Genomic DNA, 15,837 nt, shown 5'->3' with positions numbered 1-15,837 from the left:
CCTTTGCAAGGGTTCAGTAGTGAAGGAAGGATTTCTTGGTGCCCAAGAGAAACCTCATAATGACCATCTGGCTTTGGACAAACCAACTGGCTTTGGACAAACCAACTGGCTTTGGAAAAACCAACTGGCACGCCAGTATGAACCCAAATCATTGTTCAAACAGGTGTTGTTGAGAGATACTGACCAAAGGGAGGAGTATTTAACTGAAATCAGTCTTAAAATATAGATCTTGGAACCTCATTCAAAACCTCAAGGACTTCCACAGACTTTAAGGTAGTCTTGCCCAAAGAGAGCAAGAGGAGCTCTGTGCTGAGTCCCACTGAGTATGATTTGGGCAGTCCATTCCTCCCTGGAATTGCCCAAAGCCAGTAGCAGCAGGGCATGACATCCTCTCTTGTGCCGAGACCTAGATGTTGGTKTAGAGACCCACCTTGTGGGCATGGTGGTGATTTTCAGGGTTGCACAACTGCCATAGGAACTGTTGGGCTTTTCTTGCTGCCTCAGCTCCTCCAAGAGCAGGGCAAAGGAGGCAGGAGACCATGGGAGCTGATCCTGGGAGCTGTGTGAGGTGCMTAATCTGCTGCTGAACCATGCAGAGCCWGAGGAYGTGGTTCTGTGTGTCTGTAGTTRYCACAARTGCRTGTTTGTTCTGATAAAAAGAGAGAGCTTGTGGCTTTTAGAAACGTTTACACTTGTATTAAATGGTGAAGGCTTTGAATTGGTGCTGGACCCTAAAAAATGCTTCCAGTGGCTAATGAAGATGAGGGTATTTCTAGTACAGAATGGTAAATTCCAGTSATCCTTTCTGGGTCTGGATGCCCACTGCTACATTTCTCTTGCTGAGTCCACCATCTCATGGTGAGTCCACCATTGCTCATCCACCATCAGAGGAGGCAGGTTGGTGCTCTGAGGTTATCCTGGGCACTGTTCTCAAGGTTCTTCTGGAAGAACAGCCTCCCAGAGCTGCTTCCCTGCTTTGAACCTGGTCCCTTCCTGCCTATGACCTGTTCCAGCACGTGCTTGTACAAAGCTACACTCTCATCTCTGCCTGGAGCATTCAGGTGCCTTTGGCAAACCTTCTGCATCCGTGAGGCTACAGAGAACATGTCTTTGTGTTCCTTAACTGTGTCAGTTAGTTATTCTCTAACTGTTCCTAGATCTTGGCACTGTGTCCAGCTGCAGTGTGGATACTGTTGGCCCCATTTGAGAGGGCTGTGAGRCACCACATCTGCTGAGCTTTGTGCATATGTGCACATGCCCAGAAGCTGGGAGACCAGTGGGGATTATTGCTTTCCTGGATGGGCAGAGCAGATGCTACCAGCTCTGGGACATGTCTGTGTTGGGTGCAATCCCACATGGGGGTTGCAGTTATAGCCCAGAGATGCGTAAGCACCGACAGGGAGGATCACCACCCTGTGAAATCAGCTGTCTCCTGGTTCTCACCAGCTTCCTCCTTGTTCCATCAGGTCCCCCTGATGTGGATCAGCCCTGTGAGCCCAGTCTGCAGGCCTGGAGTCCRGAGCTGCACTTGTACGACATGAACATGACAGTGCCGTGCCCCCAGCCCGACGGCTGCATCCTGGAGCTGCGCTTCCTGCACCCCGTCTACCCCGACTCCCTCACCATCTGGACCACCTACCTCTCCACGGGCTATCCCAAGGCACTGTCCAACATTGAAATCCTGACAGAGCAGGGCGAGTCCATCCACCTGGGTCCCCTGGACACCTTCTGTGACATCCCCTTTACTGTGAAGCTCAATATCCCTAAAAAGATGTCTGGAGTTAAAATCTACACCTTTGAYGAGCGGATGGAGATAGACACAGCCCTGCTGAGCTCGGTGCCCCGCAGCKCCCTGTGCTCGGCCTGCAGGCTGATCCAGTACCAGGTGCTCCGTGACCCCCCGTTTGCAGATGGGTCCCCTGTCACCCCRCTGCAGCCACAGCGCCACTTCATCGACACGTGAGTCAGGGGCTGCTCTGCCGTGGGTGGCTGGCTCAGGGGTGATTTACCTGCTGCTGTCTTGTCTCTTTGAATCCCTGGATGGTTTTTCTTCTGGTTTATTTTACCTTCTGTCTCCCTGCTCTGGGAATTACTGCGTCCAGTGCAATTAAGGAAGCTTGTGGAAGACCCATCTTGCTAGCACAACCCCTGTCCATGAGCTCAGGTTAACTAGAAGGAGCTCATTAAACCCACAAACATTTTCCTGACCAAAATGTAAAATTATATTTTCCCCATTGATACAATCAATAAAGCGACGTTTTCCCCATCAACACAAGCTAATGGCACTGCTCCCCAGCTCAGACCCTTGGRAAATAAGCAGTGTGACCTAAAAGAGACTCTCTTCCCGCTCTTCTACCTCTGGCAGAGGATGAAGACACATCAGACTGTGATACTGCATGGACATGCACGTAATATCTGTAGTGGTGAGCAAACCTCAATGTTGCAGATGTTCCCTCTCAAATTGTCTCTGTTCCTGCAGGGAGGTAACACCAGGGCAGGTGTACCGCTATCAGGTGCAGGTGGTCTCTGGGACAACCTCTGGAGAAGCCTCCCCACCGCTCATCCATSAGCATGGAGCACCCTACTGCGGGGATGGGAAGGTGACCACGTAAGTTGAAAAACTCAAACCCTCAGCTGAGGTTCTTCAAGCTGTCAGTCATCCTGCCCCAAAGTGAAGCAGCAGGTGGGTCCTCCACTCACGGATTCATGGCTGCAGGCACTGCACTGAATCCCTCCAGCAGACTGAGCTGTAGAACTTGTGTTTTGTAAAATGCTATGTGCATAGGAGATGGAGATAGACTTTTTGGGAGGCATGGTCTGCATGAGGGGTCCAACCTGAACATCCTTTGTTCTTGACTTCAGTGCTTGGGTTCTGGCCCATCTCAGTGAGCTGCTCCAGAGGATCTGCCTCTGGAAGCAGGCAATATAACTTTTTGCACAGGGCCCTGCAGAAGTAAGTTCTGCAACAAGCACAGTCCCACAGGATGCAGTGTCTTCAGAGAGCTGTTCAGTCTCTGCTCAGAGACCCAAAATAATGAGGGGTGCACCAGCTCTACACTGGGAGAGCCCAATGCTTCACCTGCTCTGCCTAGGAAATAATTACCTCAAATTTCCATATTTTAACTTTTTAGACCTCAACTTCCAGGATCACTTTCTCGGAATCATTTTCATTTGAAACCAGTTTTCTTAGCAATGTGAGGAAAGGGAAAGAGAGAGGAACCTTCTTTCTCTCCCTTCTCCTGCCTCCTCTCCAGCTCCCACTGAAACCCCAGCCCCACTTCAGAATCTTCTGCCCTCTTCAATATACTTGCTTTCTTCAGCAAKAAGTCTTCTTGATGCTTAGTTCTCTACTTCTTCCATTCTCCCATAGTTCTTGCCTCAGGTCTTATGGGAAAGTCACAGTACAACCATGYCTGCTCCCACATGCCATGATTTCAATCTSTTTTTTCCCCCTGGYTAGGTGTTTTTTCTATCTAATTCCRTGTGTGATTCTTCCTTTTGAACCMCTTMTGCAGAAATARAACCAAGATTATTAAGTGGTCCTCATTCATAACTGGACAGAAGCAAAAGGGTGTTGAGTCAAAGGTGGTGTTAATACATCTGACTATTGCCCTCTTAGGAGCCTGGAGGAGGAATGTGATGATGGGGACTTGCTGGATGGAGATGGTTGTTCCAGGAAGTGTAAAAAAGAGAAAGGCTTCAACTGCATTGGTGAGTGCAAGTGGATTGAGATGGGGTCCTTTTGAGGCAGGAGCCAAAACYGAACATTGTTCACACTGCTCCTTAGAGCAGAGGGCCCAACCATCACAACAGAACCTGGATTTGCAGCTGGGGTGATCCGTGGATCCTGTCAGACCCTTGTGGTGGGAAAAAACCAGGCAAAGCTGTAAAGTGTGTGCCTGGAGCCTGGTTTGTAAGCAGCTCATCCCATGTCTCCCTGCAGGGGARCCGAGCCTGTGCTACATTCATGATGGGGATGGTGTGTGTGAGCCCTTYGAGAAGAACAGCAGCATCCTGGACTGTGGTCCATACACTCCTGAGGGATATGTGGATCTGTGGGCAGTGARAGCCTACGCCTCCCAACAGGATCAAAAGTCCTGCCCTGCTTCCTTGGTCACTGGAGAGCCTGTTGTGAAGGTGAGTGAAGGCATGGGCAAGAAAAAAGGACTTTTCCAGCAAAGTTTGTTCTGGAGAAGGCACAAAAAAAATCAGCTTTGGAAGTGTTCATTGATTACTACATTCCCAGCCAGGGAGTCAGTGAAAGACCTGGGCATTTCCCACACTCTTCTCTCATCAGTCCCTGAGTTCAAGAACTGCAGTTCACAGAGAGGCATTTCATCCTGGCAGGATGAAACCTCCCCCAGTCATGCATTTCACTAAATGGTGGCCACCCCATCCCAACTGCTCTACTCAAAGCATGTGACTTGTCCCACTGTTGGCTTAAAAGAAGTCCTGTAAGTCTAATACCTTATAAGGTCAGGGCCTGAAAGGATGAAATCACGCACACATCAGCATGTGTGCTGCTCCCAAGCCCTCTGATCTGAAGCCAAGAAAAAATCAATGGGAGAATTCCCATTTTTCATACAGGCTTTGGAGCATAGCCTGGAGAGGATTTTTCCTGATCAGTGTTAACGTGGTGTGTATGTTCTTTCCTAGCAAGCTGAAGAAAGGCAAGAAATATGTAAAGAGATCACATTTAGCCCTTTACACATGTGTTTCCAGTGCCTTAGTATGAGGAAAAATCTGTTTGAGACCTGCAGCATGATTAAACTGCCCAGATATATGTCTAATGAGGTACCTCAGCTCAAGTATCTGCTCCTCTGTAGTGGCACCTGTGTCTCTCAGGTTTTGTCTTCCAGGCCTGTGGGGATGTCTGGGATGCCACAGGGCATCGAAGGAAACAGAAGAGTGTTATTCAGGCAAATTAATCACACCTTTGTAACTCATGAGCCCAGCCAAAATCAGGATGCCATGGTCTCACCTACCAGCTCACAGCTTGGCTCACTGTTTGTTACTCAGCTCCACAGACACCATGAGATACTTAAACAGCACATTTACAGCACTCCAGAATGCCAAAGGCCTTCTGTGCACATGTGTGGGCACAGTGAGATGTCACTTAGGAAGCCACATCCTGACTGTCTTCATGCTAGGAGCCACCTTGGRGTCCTGCTCAACATTTGTTGAATCTTCCTTGAGCTTTTGTAGGTGCTGTTTTTCTCTCCTTTCCTTGCAACTTTCTGGGTTGAAATAAATCTCTCCTTACAGGTATGCAAATCCCACTTTCACGAGGTGCCGAAGGACCTTTTTCAGGCTGCTTGGTTCCCCTGTGCTCCCAGTGAAGAGAATGCTCTGTACCCAAATGAGAAGATGCTCTTGGCTGATGAGGGAGTTTGGCTCAAGGTAAGTGAGGATGTGTGGTCAGGCACAAAGGATTTGTTTGTCTTTATCCAGCACTGGTGACAAATCCCATCCTTTTCTGTCCAGTAACCTGCAGCAGCCTTGAAAGTTACTTGTGTAGTACTTCATACCCTACTGAATTCTGCAAATCCCAAAATACCTGTGTCTGGATCTTACGTAGTTGCTCCACTCCTACTGAGAACAGCAAACTCATCCTGGGGCAGATTGCCAGGAGAAGGACTGTGCATGAAACCAAAATCCACAGAAAAGCCTCGAGGCTGACCAACAACTTGCTCCTGACTCTCCCCTGCAGTCAAGCTGTGCTTTAACACCCACAAAGGGTGGGCACAGGTTGTGTTTAAAATGCTGGTTGTGTTTAAAATGCTAGTTGTGTTTGTTTCCCCCAGCTGGGAGGAGCAGCAGASRSCAGCTGGATATCCTCTGCCATCCTGAGGGGTCCTGCTGAGCACCCCAAATCCTTCTTGGGATGACACCAGTCCTTCTGATGACACCAGAGGTGGCACCTCTGTGCCCCAAGATGCTGGTCCTGCAGCCCAACAGGGGCTTGGGGGCTGTCCTGGGCAGCATCAGACCCCTCTGTCCCAGCAGGTAGAGGACAGGGACAGAGGAGACATGAGGTCACTGGGTTTTTTACAGTGTTGGGTTTCTGACCACAGGCACAGTTTAGAGGTTTTGTGGCTTCTGCCTGGTGTTGCTGGAAGGYTGGGCTCTGAGGAGCAGCTTGCCCTGTTGTGTTCGAGGTTCCCTAGAGAAGGCCCCTTTCCCAAGGTGCTCAGACGTCTGGGTGAATCATCAAACCTGASTCAATAAACTGCTCTGAGGTCCTCTGTCTCTCCAAAACAATTTCCTTTAACCTTTTTTGTAATTTTCCCTCTCTTCCTTGTCTGTGTGCTCACAACCCACTTTCTGGCTTCAGTCTCTGGCCATGACAAACATGCCTCCTTCCTTCCTTTGCCTTACCTAGATGAAAGCCTGCTTTCCCCTTCTCACCAGGGGTTAAAAAATGTTACAGTTTTATTGGAGCTTGTGGTCAGTTCTCTTCCTCTATGGATGTTTATACTAAAGACTTTCATTACTGGTTCTCCGTGCTCTCTCTAGGAGTGCTATTATTTTCCTCCCATAAAATTATTTATGGACTAGTAATAAATATGCACTTTTTCTTTTTTTTTTCTTTTTCTTTTTTTTTATTTCCTTAAGAGTTGGCCTGATTGGTAACATATTGGGTTAGGAAAGACAGCTTTTTGTTGACAATTTGCTGAGCACAGCTGCCTGCCTGGRCAGGAATGGTGCTGGTGGTGCACACGTGTACCCATGTGCACRGGGTGTTTGGTGGCCACCAACTCCCATGGCCATTTTAAAGCCATTGCACCTGTGCCACCCAGGTTAGAGCTGCACCACGAAGCTCATCAGATGTAGGAATCACTTTCTACAGTGTGTCTGAAGCGCTGAAGGGCGAGGGAAAGGCTGTGTCAAAGATTCATGGAGTGGTTCGGATTGGAATGGAGCTTTAAATGCTTTCTAGCTCACATGGGCAGGGATTTCCATCTGCTCCTGAATCTTTCCAGGGAYCCACAGCYACTCTGGGCAGCTTGTGCCAGTGTTTTACCACTGTGATTAGGTTGGGGGCAACATGTGTGTGTTTCTGTGCCACCAAACAGAGCATCTGCCATGCCCYTGGGTCTGTCTGCACGTGGGAGTCRTTATGATTTGGATTTGCAGATCTCCAGCCATGCTTTGTTCTCAGTTTTTAATACAGCTGATGAGGAAAGACATCAAAATCACTTGTAAGCAAGTCAGGATGTGTAACGCAGGAAATTAAATAAGAAAGGGGGAGAGAGAGGGAGGGAGGAAAATTAGGAAGATAGCCTGCTGTGGCCAAGCACATAATGTGTACTGAAAAGGATTGGGATGTTAATCAAGTCAGCCCTCATGTAGGAAGGGAAARATTGAACTCTCCACCTCAAGATGTGTAGTTTAGGGAAAGCCTCACCTGCCTTCTCCAACACCTCTCTTTCCYTGAGGAACCACACTTGAAGGCTGGGTTAAAACCAGCCAGATCCTTGGGACTTCACAGCTGTAGCTCTGTCTTGGGGGCTGCTTATCTGTGAGCTCTTCTCTCTCTTTTTCTCCCTTCTTGCTTTCCTGTTTCTTTCCCTGCTTCCCCCACTAGTCTCACCAAGGGAGATGGGGGAAATACCAAAATATTTGAGCCGTCTGGTCCACTCCTTACAGCCAGAGCAAGCCCTGGCTAAGGGAGCAAGGAGGCAGCACAGATTGCATGGCTRTCCTTGGGCTGTGCCTGGCCAGCCAGGGCTTGTCCTCCTTCCAAATACACCTTTGCCTCGAATTTCTGAGCTTCCTCCATGCCAGTGTTCAACAAAAACACCGTATCAGGCGGATCTTGATCAAAACACACCTCGTCACTGGTTGGAGGGGGGTGAGGGAGGGGTACCAGGGTGGGGGAGAAAAACATTTCTATCTTCTTACTTCCAAAAGAACATCTGCTCTGCCATGATTGATGCCATGAGTTTCCCAGCTGCTTCCAGTTGCCTTCAGGGCTGTAGACAAGTGGCGAGTTGCTGGCTCTCCTAGCGGGAAGGCCTTCTCACAAATCTTTCTGCGTTTTGGCTGGTGGACAGTTTGCTGTCTTAGTGGGTACTGGGACATTCTTTGGGCTTGTTTTGGTTTCTGTATTTTCAGGGGGCCTTTTTTTTGTTTTGTTTTTATTGGGAATGTTTTGGTGGCAAGGCTGATAGCTGTTTTCTCTGGGTGCCTCATTTGCCCAGTGGAGTGGAAGCCAGAGCCTGGTGAAGGGAGAGCAGGAATGAGGTTATCCAGGTCTTGCTCAGTTCAAAGAGTAGCAAATGAGGATGCTGTGAAGATGCCGTAAATCTATGGTGAGGTGGGACTGAATATGTGAGGAGAAGGCTRGTGAAATAAAGAAGTTAGGGGGGAAAAGACTGTTCAGTTCCYTTCCTTCCCCTTCCCCTTTGCACTCATTTGCAGCCCTGCAAGGTTCCTGACCCCTTACACTTTTTGCTGCTGCCTCACCGTGCTACCTCRTTCTCTCTCTTGCCTGTATGGGATCTAAGAAACTGTATTTGGTGTAGCTGCTCTGAGTGCCTTCTGCCCTCTTTCCTAGGTTTGCTTTGAGAGACCTGCAGTGCCCACCTCTGTCCTGCTCTTCCTGGCCTCCTCTGGCACTGTCCCACGCCAGCAGCACAAGCCAGCAGTTGCTGTCCAGCTGACTGACACCGATGGACGGAACCACTCTTTGGGTGAGCAACTCTGGGCTGTGACCCCAACAGTGACATCTGGAGCTGCCACCACAGCTGTGATCCCTCACTGCTGTCCCCTACACCCCTGCAGGGTTTTCTGCCTTCCAGGCTGCTCTGTTGGCATGTGGAGGGAGCAGATGGGAACCAAMAGCAAATCCCTGAAGCTGGGCTAGTCACTTGTTTTTTTTTGCCCTGTCTCACAGGGAYGTACAGGCTGTCGTGCCAGCACAACCCCCTCATCATCGATGTGACCCGTGGCCTGCAGGATTTATCCCTCCAGGTTTCTTCKGTGCTTCTCAACTTCTCCTCTGCACTAGTGGGCATTGCGGCGGTGGCTTTGCGGACCTTGGCTCAGCCTGCCTCCTCTGACCCCCTCAGCACCTGCCTCCTGCAGCACCACGAGAGATGTGCCCATCAGTGCTACAGGTATGGTCACCTCAGGGCATCTCCAGGGTTACTGCTCTCCTCTGGCAATTTGTGTTTGAATTCTAGAGTTTTTCTGAGCCTTCTCATGGAGTGCTTTGTGACTGTGCTCAGATGGTGTTTGAGGTGTTGGTGGGAGATAATGATGTCATGAGTCTTGATTTGCTTATCTTGCTGGATGGGATGGGAAGTCAGAAAAACAGATTCTGTGCACGGCCTCTGCATCTGAATGAAACTGCGCTAAAGGACTGTCTCCTGGTGGGAAAACCAAGAGAATTTGGAAAATGGCTGAGAAGTTATCATCACTGGGGGTTGTTACTAAGACTGAAGGTTTGGGTTCTTCCATGCTTACTTTACAAGCTCCATCTCCATCCATCCCAGCCTTCCCCATGCTGTGGGGAAGGGGGTGAAGCTCTCCTCAGGCCCTGGATGGGCAAACACTCCTSATAACAAATGAGTGTGTGCGTGTGTTTGTCTTAAAGCCCATGGAATWGCAGTACAATTGATTTATGTAGAGTTCTGGAAGCCGTGAATATCCTGAAGTTGCTTTTTACTTTTTTTTTTTTTTTAAAGTGCATGTGTGATTTATACAGAAACATAAATCTTAGTGAGTCAGTATATAAATATTATTCTCAGCCTTACATTAAAAGATCAGTGTTCACCTGAAATGCAGCGTGTTTCCTCCTGGTAGCTGTTACAGCAATGTACCCACATGCTTCTAAGGTCCTGGCCAACTGATGTGGTTTTTCAATTACATTTTCTCATCCCTTAAAATAATTTTGCATTCTCGTTGCTTGAGACCTTCCCCCTTCCCCTAAGAAGTGACTGCAAGGAGGAAAAGACTCACTGGGCACAGCTGAGCATTGGCTGGGGTTGAGGAGATGCCCATATAGGGACAAATAGAGAGGAAAATAGATGTTTTCCTCATAAAAGTCTCATTATAGCTGAAGCACAACCCAGTTCCCATATTGCCAAGRCACGCTGAGCTGTGTCCCTTTTCCAGGGGCACAGCAGGATCCTCATGTCTCCTCTTTCTCCCACTGCCRTCCTGTGGGCTCCTGTGGGCAATATGCTGAATTGCAGGATATGTGTATGCTTAGCAAATACTCGAAGTAAATCAGATTCCCAGAACTTTCAGAGTATAAAATTCTATTTACAGTATTGATTTTCAGAATTAAAGTCCTGAATATTCAGAGGCAGGGGTAGGCTTCCAGCCTCAAGTAGCCACACTAATAATAAAGTATATTCCTCTGTTAAGTCAGGAAACATTCAAGTATATGCCCTTYATTATATTTTAAAATTCTGTTCCACCTCCAAAAGTAATGCAYTGCAGTATTTTAAAGGGCTAGCAAGTCATTGTATAAAAAACAAGTGGACTCTGTGGAGGGGGAAATCCCCTGTAAAAATCCAGGAATAGAAAATCTTTAGAGACTGAGAAACATTTGACTGTAAAAGGTCACAGAACATCCGTGTGCTTCCTGCACRGAGTTGAACCGACCATTTGCATGTACACAGAATGTGCATGTGAGGGCTTTCTCAAAATAACCTGAGAAAGGACAGTAAAAAAGCAACAAAGAGGTGAGGTTTCCTGCCTTCAGCCTAGAAATGTTCATTGCTAAAATCATAAATATATGACAGCTTGGTATTCCTGTAGCATCTTTCATCTTGAAGAATCCTGGAGTTCTTTACAGGCTTAGGGAAAACAGAGGTCATGTTTATGCTGCTGAAATGCAGCTTTCTCCAGGTCAGGATGCAACTGGTGTTTGACTCTAGAAAAGTGCATACTTGTTTTGAAGTGAGGGTCGCCTTCTGCTTTTGGACTCACTGAAGGTGCTGAAGGTTGGCAGAGCATTTGCAGACCAAAGCAGTGTGGTATCCTCAGTGCCMTCACCAGGAACCCCTCTCGGCTGTCTCTGCCAGCAGATCAGGGGTTGTCTGTGCATTCTGCTCTCAATCACAACCTTATGAGGGCAAGCAGAACTCAGACTTTTAATGAATTTCCACCCAGGAGACCCAAAGTCTCCCAGCTTTCATAATTTTCTTTGCATTTTTAAACCGAGCCATAGTCCCTCCTGTTTGACTTGGTACGGGCTATACACTGAACCCGGGGAACATTTTTTGTTTTCTCTGTTATGTTTATTTTTAACTTGCTGTTATTTTTAGTGTGTTTTATTTCATGTTCACGTATGCTGGGAAGTGCCTAGGTGAGTTCACAGGAAAGGTGCTGCAAAAAGCAATCTGCTTTGTGTGTTTACTTCTGTGTGAGTGCCCTCCTCTGTCTCCCCAAATGTGGGTGTAAGGCATCGAGTCTTGTTTGGATTCCTTTCATATGGAAAATGGATGTCAGGGAGAGAAAATTAGATGTAGGAGGGAGTTGTTTACATATTTTCAATTGATAAACTTTATTCAGCAAAGAGTGCTGCTTCCCAAACAGGTTTTCTTTGGTTTGTTTTCTCTCTTCCAGGCACCAGATTAATGCAGGATCCATTTATGAGCTGTATGTGTGATGGTATGAAGATTTATGGGCACCCTGGGTAGAGATGCTTATTTCACARAACTGTAGAATGSTTTGGGTTGTAAGACACCTTAAAATGGTGATTCTTTGCTTCTGACCTAGGGTGCCCCATGGATGGAGTCCCCATCTCTGGAGGGATTTAAAACATGTGCAAATATGGCACTTGGGGACATGGTTTAGTGGTGACCTTGGCACTGCTTGGTTGGACCCAATCTTAGAGGGCTTCTCCAATCTAAATGATTCTATATTTCCAGGGTCCTGACAACTGCCTTTCCTGAGGAATGGGCTCACCTCTGCATTTGAGACCTCCAGAGGTGCTTCTCCTCCAGCATCAAAGCCCCTTGACCTCTGGCACTTCTCTTGTGCGTCCCTGACTGGCTGATGGGCAACAGTGGCCAAGACTATTCTGTAGAATTTATTATTCATTTAAATTAGTGGCTTCACTGTCCACCTGGAAGGTGTCACAGATAACCCCTGGAGGTCCAGGCACCATTTAATGGACTGCCTCATTCCATTTGCTCCCTGCAGCCTGGCAAAGTTCTTGAGATTAATGCTCTATATGGGTGGTTTTGGGGATGCTCAAGGATGTCTTCTGCTTTCTCCGAGACAAGTCAGTCTTGCCTAGGGAAAAGTATCTCCCAGGACAAGTTATTCACAGATTTGATTCTGAGTCAAACACATGTCTGAAACAGGGTGCTGGTGTCATGGAAAGGGCCACCCAGTSTAACACACTTGTTCCCAGCAGAGCTGACCCTGGTATATCAAGGGAATGTGAGTTATGACACAGTTATATGAGCAACTGTATGAGGTGCAAGGCACCTTTCCTGTCTGACCTTGACACAAGGGGCACCTTCCAGTGGTGCCCTGGAGCTTGATCTTGATTCTTTGATCTCTTACCAACATGGACCTTACATGGATCACACAAARCTTTCTGTCCTTCCTGTGTCCATTGAAGAAGGCAGCAAGCACTGGGAGACYCCAGGTTTGACAGCAGTGCCCTTGGTGTTCTGCTGCTGCCAGCCTCCCCCATTCTGCCTGCCTTTCCTGGTATCATACACAGACACAGGGCTTTTTCACAGCAACTGGATTAAATACATCCTTCACAAGGTTCTCTTATCTCCTGTCACAAGCTGCASGAGGTGATGAGTCCACCATCTCCCCTGCTATGTTATTCTCAYATCCAGTAACCCTCTCTGCTGAGAAGGTGCTTCTGATTTCAAGATGAAAGTTGTTGCTTTTGCTCCATCCTTGTCAGAAAGGTCTGAATGCCTCCTGCCAGCAGACAGCTTTCCTGTGTCAATGTGTCTATACAGAGCCGTCAGATCCTCTCACCATCTCCTCTCAGTCATGATAAATATTTTTTTGCTCCTTAAATCTTACATCATAAGTCTTGCAGCCCAGCTATGGGTTCTGCTTGCAGCTCCCTTTTGAAATCCTTCTGCTACTTTTATGTCTTTTATGGTGAGTGATGTGGYGCAGAAATGAATTCCTCTGGACAAGATGAGAAAATGAGGTAGAGTGGGTTCCTGTGGAGATCAGATATGGATAATGATGTTCTTTGGGTACAGTGTGTCCTGGCTCAGGTTGGGAAGATGACTAGACCAAACCTGACATCCCATTCAACCTCACTTTCTGTGCCTCTATACAGCTATTTTGGTGTAGCAAACAACAAAAAAAAACTTTCTGGAAATGTATCAAGATTGATCTACTCATGCTTTTTTTTCCCCCTTTGCCACTGGGGGGTATGGAGGGGCCAGCAGGTCATTTGATGTCTTACTGGTGCCTTTTCTCTGTCTCTGAGGTGGATGAGTCACAGGGATGTTATTTTTTTGCCAAGTTTCTTTGGGAGCCACGTAGAGAAGCAAACACCTTTTCKTGAGATGACAACCTCAGTGCAGATCATAATCAAGAAGCATCACCACCGTTAGGTCTGTACACGCAGCCTGCTGCCACAAGAATGGTTGCCATCAGATTTACTGGAAAAGTGAGACCTTTCACCTTCCCAGGAAACACGCCTGAAGGGAGACATTCCCAAGTATTTCCAAAACACCTTTGCTCATTTCCTAGCTATTCTCTTTTGCTAGGCCACATTGGAGTAAACACCTTTTATCTTACTGATGTTGAGTGCTACTAATCCAGACTCCACCAGAGTATGTGCAATGACAACTTTTAACTTCAGGAGATTTGGCTGAAGCCTTTACTTTTCTGTCAACATCTCCCATAACCCTCCTCTCCCCAAAAATTCACACCATGAGAAGAACTTACAAGTTTCCRCTGTTAAGAGTTGGAATTTGATGATAAGGGTTGTTCTAGCAGCAACCTTGGGGTTGAAAGCTTGAGTAGACACTACAACAATGTACAGATGATTTGTTATACTTTAGACAGCTGCACTGCATTTGATTTGGCTTAGTTTGATGTGGGTCAATCCATCAGTATTTTCTGTGCTGCATTAAATAACTGCTGTAAAACATGAAATTTCAGCTTTTCAGAATTTGGGATTTGTCACAACAAAGTGATGTTACCATACAAGCTTTGTCACCACTGGCTCCATTGCTAGTTGTGTCTTTCTGCTTTTAGTCTAGAAGGATGAAAGATCCTAAAGGAAAAGTTTTGCTCTAGTTTAAAGAATTTTTCCCATTTTAGAACAAAGTTCTTACCATTCTGGAGCAGTTAGAGCCATCACTAGGCAGAATTTCACGGATTCCAGACCTGAAACTTTCTTTGATGTATAAGTTATGGGACTTGGTGAGCCCAGAGCATCTTGCAGGCTTGTGCTGACATGGAATAAGTTAGAAGAAAAACCTTGGTATTTTGTAAAAATCTTGTTGACAAATCATTAGTTTGAGCTTCAAAAGATGCTGGGCTAGAAGTGGAAATTTTTTTTGATGTTTCAGGCAGAAAAAAAGTAAAAAAATATTGGCTTGTCCTACGTCTTATATGACCTAAATCAGAAATGGGCAGAAATAAGGAGTTTGCAGCTGTGATACAGGAATTTCATTTATCATCAAAAGCAGAAAGAACTCCTTCATGCTGAGATCAGAACTGGGCTAAGTGCACCATTTCCTTGTCCAGCCTTTGTTAGGATGTTCCAGGGGCTGGGAGCTGTGATTTGTTCCATCATTTTACCCAAGTCCTGCCATAGCAGGTGGATCATGATGGGGTCAGGTCACAGGGCACTTGCTCGCCATCAGGCTCAAGAGTGTCCTGACCCCAAAAACAGCAGTGATAGCAGTGATGATGCTGATAAAGGAAGCAATCAAGGCAATGTGTGTAGGTAGGGTTGATATATATATATATTTAAGGTTATTGATGTATTTGGGAAAATCAGACAGCTTTTAGTGATGTGAGCTGCTCTTCAGGTCTGGAATAGCAGTACCAGACTTCAAAGATAGATAAAGCAGCTGAGTACAGCTGCTCAGAACTTGAGCTGATTGGTCTCAGATAATTTGTAAAATAAAATCTAGTGGGTATTTGTGGGATTAGGGGTGTTGTTAATCACAGAGAAAACAGTGCTAACAGTTACTCATCTTTTGGGACAAAGAGAAAGGTAGTTATTTTAACCCAAATMTTTCTATTATTTCTAAAATGTATCTACATACACATATGGAACATGTGCATGAGTGTATATATATGTGATGTATATAAAAAGAAATATTTTGTTGTTATGACCTGTAATTATCAATCTCTTATGCATAACTACCCTATTGTTGTGGTTTGGAATGCTGGCCAAAAGCCAGGCAACCCACAACACCTGCTCATTCACTGTCCCAAAACTGCCACTGGGCAGAGAAGAGTGAAGGAAAAAAAAATTAACAAAAGGGTTCATGAGTTGAGATAAGAAACAGGGAGGAAATGCTTGATGGACAAAACAGGCTCTACTTAAATTATGAAGTGAATTTATTACTAACAAAGTCAGAGGAGGAGAATGAGAAATAAAATACAACCCTCAAAGACACCGATCTTCTCCCCACTCCCTCTCCCCTTCCCACTGACAGCACAAAGCAGCAGGAACGAAACAGGGTGTGGGGTTGGTCAGTTCAGGGTGTGGGGTTGGTCAGTTCAGGGTGTGGGGTTGGTCAGTTCAGGGTGTGGGGTTGGTCAGTTCATCACCGGATCGATCTGCAGCTGCTGAGGGAGAGGAGTCCTTCCCTTGCGTTGCCGTGGGGTCCCTCCCACGGGAGACATTTCTCAGTGAACCTCTCC

At 46.8% G+C, this 15,837-nt stretch overlaps 1 protein-coding gene across 2 annotated transcripts in view; it reads left to right on the top strand.

Annotated features, from left to right (window-relative positions):
• PAPPA2 (pappalysin 2) overlaps positions 1-15,837 on the top strand; it is an 89,494-nt gene that overhangs the window by 38,562 nt on the left and 35,095 nt on the right. For both annotated transcript variants that reach the window (XM_057379659.1, XM_057379658.1), the window contains exons 7-13: positions 1,467-1,959; positions 2,480-2,608; positions 3,620-3,711; positions 3,944-4,137; positions 5,266-5,400; positions 8,561-8,696; positions 8,900-9,122. In XM_057379659.1, the coding sequence (XP_057235642.1) occupies positions 1,467-1,959; positions 2,480-2,608; positions 3,620-3,711; positions 3,944-4,137; positions 5,266-5,400; positions 8,561-8,696; positions 8,900-9,122 (1,402 nt within the window). The remainder of the gene's footprint in view (positions 1-1,466; positions 1,960-2,479; positions 2,609-3,619; positions 3,712-3,943; positions 4,138-5,265; positions 5,401-8,560; positions 8,697-8,899; positions 9,123-15,837) is intronic.

The sequence above is a fragment of the Malurus melanocephalus genome, unplaced genomic scaffold (assembly GCF_030028575.1).
Source record: "Malurus melanocephalus ecotype Western Australia unplaced genomic scaffold, MMel_1.1 scaffold_416, whole genome shotgun sequence".
NCBI lineage: Eukaryota > Metazoa > Chordata > Aves > Passeriformes > Maluridae > Malurus > Malurus melanocephalus.
The sequence above is the reverse complement of the archived record's forward strand: the minus strand, read 5'-3'. Positions and strand labels throughout refer to the sequence as shown.